The sequence below is a fragment of the Eupeodes corollae genome, chromosome 3 (genome assembly GCF_945859685.1).
Source record: "Eupeodes corollae chromosome 3, idEupCoro1.1, whole genome shotgun sequence".
NCBI classification, from domain to species: Eukaryota; Metazoa; Arthropoda; class Insecta; order Diptera; family Syrphidae; genus Eupeodes; species Eupeodes corollae.
Genome location: NC_079149.1, coordinates 87,335,740 through 87,345,172, shown reverse-complemented (window position 1 = coordinate 87,345,172; position 9,433 = coordinate 87,335,740). Strand labels below are relative to the sequence as shown.

At 35.2% G+C, this 9,433-nt stretch overlaps 1 protein-coding gene across 1 annotated transcript; it reads left to right on the top strand.

Moving 5' to 3' along the window:
• Positions 1-6,932: 6,932 nt before the first annotated feature.
• LOC129951140 (protein tilB) lies at positions 6,933-8,766 on the top strand. The gene is made up of 5 exons (XM_056063155.1): positions 6,933-7,028; positions 7,099-7,945; positions 8,001-8,218; positions 8,420-8,462; positions 8,536-8,766. Exons 1-5 carry the CDS (start codon positions 7,019-7,021, stop codon positions 8,657-8,659), a joined length of 1,242 nt encoding a protein of 413 aa, XP_055919130.1. The 5' UTR covers positions 6,933-7,018; the 3' UTR covers positions 8,660-8,766.
• Positions 8,767-9,433: the final 667 nt, after the last annotated feature.

The following is a 9,433-nucleotide window of genomic DNA, read 5'->3' as shown; positions in this document are numbered from 1 at the left end:
ATTCTTCTCTATCTTCTGTTTTTTTAATAATCTGGAAATTTATTATGTTGTATTGGAATTATCACTCATTTTTGGCCCCACCCCAATACATTGTTTAGGAAGTCGTAAAAAGATGTCAGGTCGAGCGTTCCTCTTCATGATAGCACTATTCAAATATATATACAAAGGAAAAATACATTTTTAAAGAAAAATAAATGTGCAACTAAACTTTTTTTCTCAATGTTTCAATTTTACTCAATTCCAATGACAGATTTCTGCCAAAAAAAGAAAACTATAAGAAAGCAGAAAATAAGGAGTTCGAGGCAAGACTTACAATGGAATTGAAGAATCAAATTTGTCTTTATGCGAAAAATTACCCTGATTACAGCAATACATTTCGAAGGCAAGCTGCATGGGAGGACATATCCTGTATTCTGGGCAGATCAGGATAGTAAATTTGACTAATACTTGAATATAAATACTCAAAGCATATATTTAAAATATATTTGTAGTGGAAGAATGCCAAAAAAATGGATTTCTCTGTGGGATTCGAATTCCGAAGCTTCGACCTCTAAAAGAATAAAACTGAGGAAGCGATACTCTGATGCTGCCGTGGACGAACCGATTGAGCGGTTCCTAACAGCGATCGAATACATCGAAAAGAAGAAGTCGATGGAGATATTTTCCAGAGCATTGCTCAGCAAGTGGAACATTTCATCCAACGACGACAAATTAATTTTCAGAGAAAAATTTTGGACTTGTTGGCGGAATAGCTCCTGGAAGATGAGCAAAAGCTGAAAGCACTGCGACATTTTTGTATTTTTCATAAGAAGTGATTTTTTATTTGTATGTATATCTAAATAATTTATAGAAAATGAAGTTCCTAATTTTGTGGTTCAAGTTTTAAGATGAAAAAAATTATTTTTTAAACATGTAAGTTAGGCTTAAACAAAATGATGTTCCTATTATTTATGTCGCTAGCTATAAAATATTAAGAAAAAAAAAATAAAATAAAAAAGTAATGAAGTTAAAAAAGTATTTTTTATTATTTTCATAGGTATATGCAAAGGATTTTTCGTTTTTAGAAAATTTTGAGGTATTGAAACACTACGTTTCCTTCATTAACCATCCAGTTGGCAAATTCATTTCTAATGTTAACAGCATTTGAAGCTGGTTGTTGAATCTTTGTTTCATGAACAACTAGTGGCAAGTCACAATGCTCGTGGGCTTTGGGTTCGGCTTGCAAATAATTGTGCAAAATGCAACAGCACAATATCAAAGGCTTCGCAACTCATGGTTGTCCCTCGAAGAGTTTTAAGAGAATTCTCCAAATATGGGCAAAGATTCCAAATGTGCTCTTTACTGTTCTTCTAGTTCTGGGATATCTGATGTTAATGATAATAGATGAATACTGAATACCTACAATTATAAATTAGCTGTTTTTGGGTCAGAAAAGTCCTCGGATACGGTGTAAGCATGTTATATCCTAAACCAAAAGGTTCATCACATACAAGTACATATGGTTGTGGCTCAGTTGTGCCCCGTAATGGAGTATGGAGCTGGTACTTTCAGTTTAACTGGGTTATTTATCCAGTGATTTCCAAAATAGCAAGAAGAAAATACTGTTGAATCTGATTTTGACCCATGAGCTCCAATGCTAATCATTACAAATCTGTAATTTTCGTCCACTAAAGCCATGAGGATTGTCGAAAAACACTTTTTGTAGCTAAAATTGAAGTTTCCTGAGTTTCGTAGAGCGAAAATTCTTATATGCTTGCCATCAACTGCTCCTAAGCAATTTGGAAAGTTCCAGGTTTTCAAAAAGCCATCCGCGATATTTTGCCATTCCTTCGGCTTCTGACACGATTGTCTTGAGACGAGTATTGGTAGTAGAAATTGTTTGAATGATGAAATTTCGAACAGTTGTTTTTCCCATCAAAAATCGGAATGACAAATCAGCAAAACTGGCTCCAGTAGCTAGGAATCTGTTAGTAAATCAAGCAATTAAATATTCTTAAATAAGATATGCGTACAATTTGTTTTACCGTAGTGTGCCGCAAAGTTATTCCTTTAAGCTTATAAAGTCCATCGTTTTTCGGAAAAGATTATTCGTTGGTGCAATATCATCTTGGATTTCATTTAAAATAAAGTAAATTTTTTCTTTAGCCATGCGAAAATATTAGTGAAATTTCATTGGGTATTTTTCTAAACGCTGGAATAATGAAAAATATACTCCGTGAAGTTTTCCGGGACGATATAAAGGATGTACTTGGAAAAATTCGTCTTCGAAAACTGTAACCTTTTCTATTTTTTAATGCATGGTATATGGCCAAAAGCAACAATAATTTCCTTTTTTTTTGTACATTTATAATTTTTTAAAAACATTTTTATTTTCTAATATTTGTTGCAATCTATTTATTGAGAACCCTAGAAGGAAACGAACAAATACAATTCATTTGATTTATTTCACTGACAGAAATTTCCAATGACAGAAATTTTCAATGATGGCTATAAACGACCTGTCAAAAAAATTCCAATGTTCCTTTTCAATTATGAAAACCAATGATAGCTATACCTGGCGCCTAACGACGTAAATTTACTGATTGCTATAAACGCTCATCAGTAAAATATTTCAGGTTCCTCCTGTTTCAAATTTTACTGATGGATATTACTGATAGCTATAACCGGCTCCTTACACTTGCATTAGCAATGTTTTGTAACTGGGTGTGCATAAGATGTTGCACAGGCCTAGAATTATTTTACCAAAAACAAAAACACTTTTGTTAATCCAGATACTTTTCTTCATTTTTTTTTAAATTCATTTTCAATTTCAATAAACAACTGGATTAAAATTTAACAATTCGGAACAAAATCATCCACAGAAAACGTTCCATCTTCTTTGTGTTCCCAACTGTCAGTTTTCCTTTTAATGATCAACTCTAACTTGATTTTAATCAGGAAAAGCTAGTTTTTAATTAGGAAATGAAAGCTATAACCAACCTGTCAAACAAATTCCAATGGGGACATAGGGGACTTGAAAGTAAGAGAAGTTTCTTTCTAGTATCTGATTGGGAAGCTGTAAAAATTGCCTTAACGTTGATTAAAAACTTATGACGCTTTACATGGTTAAAATTAATTGATTTACTTTTGATTTAAGATCAAATCTTCAGATCTGGATATTTCGACAGATTTACTCCTCTTTGCACTAGTACTTATACAATCTAATACAATTATAAAAAATGTCAAGATGTCAAGATGTTTTGGCATCCCTGTCAAACTTATCCGTTTGTGCAGAATGACGATGGAGAATGCACGCTGCTCTATCAAGGTCGGAAAAGATCTTACCGATTCATTTGATGTCAAAAAAGGTTTTAGACAAGGCGATGCACTGTCATGCGACTTCTTCAACATCGTTCTGGAAAGAATTGTGCAAAACTCAACCGTCAACACTAGAGGCACAATCTTCCAAGGGTACTCGGGTACGCAGATGATATTGACATAATTGGAAGATCAAAGCGTGATGTCAGTGGAGCGTTTTTGAGCATTGCGACGGAAGCGAAGAAGATGGGTTTAGAGGTCAATGAGGGCAAGACCAAGTATATGCTATCATTAAAAAGGACATTAAACAACGACGTCTTGGACAAAACGTCACTATGGACAGCTATAACTTTGAGGTAGTTAAGGACTTTGTCTACCTAGGCACCGCTTTAATGCAGACAACGACACCAGCGCTGAAATCAAACGAAGAATAACTCTTGCAAAACGCTGCTTCTTTGGACTTAGAAGATAATTGAGAAGTAAAGTCCTCTCTCGAGCATGTAAAATCACCATCTATAAGACACTCATCATCCCGGTTCTCATTTATGGCGCTGAGGCCTGGACCCCGTCAAAGAAAGATGAGACCGTCTTAGGGTGCTTCGAGAGGAAAATTCTTCGGGTGATTTTTGGTCCCGTACGCATAGATGGAGAATGGAGGAGAAGATATAACGACGAACTGTACGGGCTGTACAGCGACACTGACCTAGTTAGCAGAATTAAAGTAAAACGGTTTAGATGGCTAGGTCATGTAGAGCAGATGGACATCAACGCTCTATCCCGGAAGGTCTTCGAATCCAATCCCGAGGGACGGCGCAGTAGAGGAAGACCGCGACTCAGGTGGCGCACCCAGGTGGGAGAGGACCTCAACCAACTTGGTGTGCGAAACTGGAGACAGCTAGCTAGGGACCGAGCTGGCTGGAAACGCTTGTTGGTTGAGGCCCAGGTCCGCCCCGGACTGTAGTGCCACCTTAAGTAAGTAAGTCAAGATGTCAATTTGACAGCTTTCCTGCACTCGTTAACACGTACACGAAGTTCTACTATATCAATGACAAAAATACAAAATAATTCCAACCGTGTTCCATGCATCAATGGAAAACCATATGGCTGCGTTCAATCTCGTGTTGGATAGGGTTTCTTAGATAGCTGAATTTTTAGATACCTTGTTGAACGAGTAGGATAGCTGTCAACAAATAAAAACAACTTTCAGCTGTTCACAAAAAGCGCAGAGAAACATTTAAGCTTCGTAGTCAAAATTGTTGTACGATAAAAAATTGTATGTATTCTTTACAGAGTATGTTATGTACAGAACATCCTCAAATACAACTTGCAACTATCTGTATCTTTTTTTTTTGAAATCTCAGCTGTTTTTTATCAGCTGTTATTTTACACGTAAAACACTAACAAAAAGGTATCCGGATACCATATATGTCTGAGATTGAACGAAGGCTAAAAGTCAAGAAAAAATTCGACTTATGTCAAAATGATAGTTGATCATGTTTTTTTATTCGACTGAAAGCTGAACCTTATTGCTATATGATTTATTTAATTCCTCCACAATTCCATTTAATCTTATGTGTAAAAGGGTCTCTTGTCATATTGAAAAAGAAGTAAGTAGAATTTCTTTACGATACAAAATACAAATCGTGATGGACTTGTAGCTTGATTGAGGAGTTTTTTTTAGACACTAATTCCTGAAACAGAAACACGCATCAGCTTCGGCTTCGCCTGACGTTTACGAGTTCATCCATAGGAATTCAATGCATGCTATCACAATGGAGCTTCGACCTAACGTTCCGTTTGACAATCGTAAGCAAAAGAGCGTAATGTGACACCAAACGGAAGCTCTAGTTCAATTATTTGAACATTTTCTTTGTCTGACAGCTCAACAGCTGTAAAAAAAATGTCAACAAACAAAATATATGCTCTTTGCAGGGATGAAATAATAGAAAGGCCACCGTAACGCAGACGAAGCCGAAGCTGAAGCGTGTTTGTGATTCTGCCATAATGTTTTTGGTAAGTAAAGTTCTGAGTTTTTAATTTATTTATGATAATTGAAAATCAAACTAGTTGATTTGATCAAAATTTTCGTTCGAAGAACGTGGTTGACTTTATTGTTCTATTGTTAAGCGTTTCATTATTGGAAATTTCAAGCGTTCAACTAAATTTTTAACACTTTAAATGACAGGAGGGTTTGACAAATGCCAGCGCTACCAACTTGAAAAAAAGCGAAATGAATGACCTTCTACATTGTTATGATAACTCGTTCTTTAAGGTTAATATATCAAGATACGAATTAAATATGAATCAGAAATTATCGATGTTGCGAAGAAATATAAGACATTCTCATAACTCTAATAGTTTCAAAGCGCCTGGCCGAGAAATGGTTTAAGAAATGGTGCTTGAAGCTTGAAAAAAGACTCTTACCACACTAAACCCAATGGTTAATCAGATTTATCTTTAGGGGAAGTTTATAGTTTTAATACCATTCCAAAACTATCAGACTATCAGTTCATCACACTTGGTTCTTCTTAATTTCCGAACATTGTGTCTTACATTTCAGGGTCTCCATTTCGGAGTATGTATATATTTTCAGTAGCTGATTATGTAATAAGTGATATGTAGTACCCGTGGTATGTGTGCGTTGGATTGTCATGCCAGTGGTCTTCGGTTCTATCCCTGCCTATGGCATCTAAAGGTTTTCATTACGGGTATTGCCTCTTGCGTGCAATTGACAAATTCTCCAAGAGTAGTTCTTGTCATGAAAAATGCTTTCTGATAACAGTATTCGTACACAGGAATGGTTGAGAGTTGTAAGTCAATAGGCCCTTGTTTTCAATGGATTGCTGCGCCAAACAATTTATGAAAACCTTTTACAGAAGGTTTCATTTCTATTTGAGGGTTACGGGTTGGATCTCTACTTATTATATACCAAGGGGCATTAATTATTTCACGAAGGACTTCTTGATGTACTCTCTTCATTAAAGCTTTGTATACAAAGATATATCAAGGTATGTTGCTGTATTAGTTTATGGTACTGTTTGCAAAAGTTGCAATATTTTTTGTAATATTATCAGCGAAGATGGCCATGATAACTTTGATATCCCTTGGAATTTCCATTCTTTTATTTTCTTTAGTTTCCAGTTGCTTAAAAGCAGTAAATATAATATGATACTTATTCCAACGCTATTGTAAGTATCCGTGACGTGATGATAAGAGCGTAGGACTGTCCTGCCAGAAGTCTTGGGGGGATCTATCCCTGTCTGTGCCACCTAAAGTTTATTTGCAAGGATACTGACTTTTGCGAGGAATAATCCAAAAGTAATTCTTGTCACGAAAATTGCAAACAAATTGTGGGTCCCCTCCATCCCTGACATTACTCTAACACAGGAATGATTGGGAATTGTAAGTCACTATTAGCCTTGATTTTCTACGAGCTGTTGGAATTTATATTAATTATTTATTCTTAATCCAAAGGTTCTTTTAATCCAATACATATGCACATTTTCCATAAATGAAAATGTATTTTAGAAGCCAAATCTCATAAGCTCTTTTTATGAGCCTACAACCAGAAAACGGCATTAGCAACCATAATGCCTACTTTATCGTTCGGTTGATATTAGCAACGTCTGTTTTGTAAATAATAACAATTTGTTTTTTTTTTCTAGTTGTATTCTCGTAGAAACTTCTTTAACAACTATTTGTCATTTTCAACTATCAGAACATGGTCAGAAGTAAGTAAATTAAAATAAACAAATAATATATGAGTTTAATTTCATTTGATTAATTTTTTCATCTATTCAGTAACTGAAGAACTTGTCCGCAAAAAATCCGAACACAATGAATGTCTCATCAGTACTTTGGAAGAAATTTCGTTGCACCAAGAAGACATCGAGAAAATCGAACACATTCAAAATTGGTGTCGAGATCTTAAAATCCTTCTTTTACAATCAAATCTTATTTCCAAAATAGAAAACCTGCACAAGTTTAAGAAATTAGAATACCTCAATTTGGCAATGAATAATATTGAAAAAATAGAAAACCTCGAACAGCTGGAATCTCTCAATAAGCTTGATTTGACTTTGAATTTTATTGGAGATCTGACCTCAATTGAATCTCTTCGAAATAACTATAATTTACGACAGCTAATTTTGACTGGAAATCCTTGTTCTGATTTCTCCAATTACAGAAATTATGTAATTATTGCATTGCCTCAATTACAACAGTTAGATAGCGAAGAAATAAAAATATCGGATAGATTACAGGCTCAAAGACACTTTAAAAATAACCGCGAAAGCATTGTTCAAGCTCAAGCTGACTATAGTATTAAAAGGGATGAACAGAAAATTCGTTATGCCGAGCAAAAATCTAACCTTGAGATGAAGATGTCCCTAATCGAGGACGAACAAGAAAGGAATAAATTGTTTTGGGATACAAAAACTGAAAATTGTCCTGAGGTTCGAAAGGAAATTCATGAACAACAGAAGAAATCCAGAAAGGGGGGAAGTTCTGACACAGAGAAGAAGCCAGCTAAAAAAATTCCCCAACTCTTTGCCCCTTGTGGTCGGCCATACAATATCAATCAGCCCAAATTAGATTTCACATTTAAGGAGGAAAGGCAGGAGTTTATTTTGGAATTGAAGGTTTATAAGTAAGTGTTTTCGAAGAAATTTGTCCCTTAAAAAACATCAACGAGGATTTTACAGGTTTCTTGAAACAAACCATTTAGAAGTAGATCTTCAACCAAAGTACATTCGGGTGCGTATTAAAGGAAAAGTATTTCAACTGGCACTTCCTGAGGAAATTACAACTTCTGCTGCAATAGTTCAACGATCACAAATAACCGGAGAGTTACTTATAAAAGCCCCGAAGTTAAATGTTGACCACAGTCTTGAAGTTGCAAACAAACCTGTAATAGTGAAAGGTATGCTAATTTTTGCTGAAAGTTTGGTTTGATAAAGTTTAAAAACAATTCGAAAAAATTGAAGCTGTTGGTTTGAGAGCATATATCCGAAACAATCTATGCTTTTTTATTTACACTCAAACCAGACGTTAGTTAGAAATCAATTTGAATTAAAACGTGTGCCTCATATTAATATGCTTTTTAATTTATTTAACACCTCAGGTGTATCATCCTTGGAAACTGGAAAATTTGAATCCTCCGAAAAGTGAGTATCTATTATTGCTTACAAATATAAAAATACAGGATTTTAAACAATTTCGTTTTTAAATATATTTAAGGTCTACACTAAAGGGAACAGTCAACTATAAGAATATTGTCGAACAAGCCGATCAATTAAATGTAACTAATATTCCAAAAGTAATAAGTGAAGATGAGATTTCTGATCTACCAGACCTTGAATAATTGTTTAAAGTATTGATGTTGTTTTAATTATAACCTTTATAAAAAAACACAGATCAAACATTTTATTTTGTATCCATACTTATGTTCTTAGGTCTAGATTAACAGCCAACACAATGCAATAAAAAGCATGCAAATAGATAATAACACCAATATATTGATCAATGTTTTGACCAGGTAGACAAAAGGCTTACACATTTGTCACCTTAACGCGCAGAGTCTGTTATCTAAGATTGACGAGTTTCCTGACACCAATAGCACCAAATCATTCGCGTAGGCTACCACCTTCACTCCACATCTCTCTAATTTAGCGAGAATTGTATCCATGACCAGAAGCCATAGAAGAGGCGAAAGGGCACCACCCTGGGGTGTTCACGTACTCACGAGTTTTGTTGCGATTGTATTGCCTAGAGAGGCTCGAATCTTCCTACAACTGAGCATGGAAATAATCCATTCTCGAATGAAGTCTCCTACACCGAACTTAACGAGCGATTCTTCTATGGATTCTGTAAGGACGTTGTTTAAAGCACCTTCTATGTCTAGGAAGGTGGCAAGAGTAAGTTCTTTATAATGGATTGTTTGTTCTACAGTACGCACTACCTCATGGAGGGCAGTCTCCGTAGATTTACCCTTAAGATAAGCATGCTGAGAGCTTTCGAGAGGTCGTCCAACTAGAATTTCTTTAATATGGTAATCAAGTTAAGCTTATTGGTCTGAAATCCTTCGCGGATTCGTGACCTCGCCTACCCACTTTCAGGATAAAAACTACTTTGACCT

Bases quoted from the DNA above. Each gene is read 5' to 3' on its own strand.
- LOC129951140 (XM_056063155.1), top strand. The intron at 8,219-8,419 runs GTATGCTAATTT...TTAACACCTCAG, and splicing joins CAAACCTGTAATAGTGAAAG to GTGTATCATCCTTGGAAACT. The intron at 8,463-8,535 runs GTGAGTATCTAT...AATATATTTAAG, and splicing joins AAATTTGAATCCTCCGAAAA to GTCTACACTAAAGGGAACAG.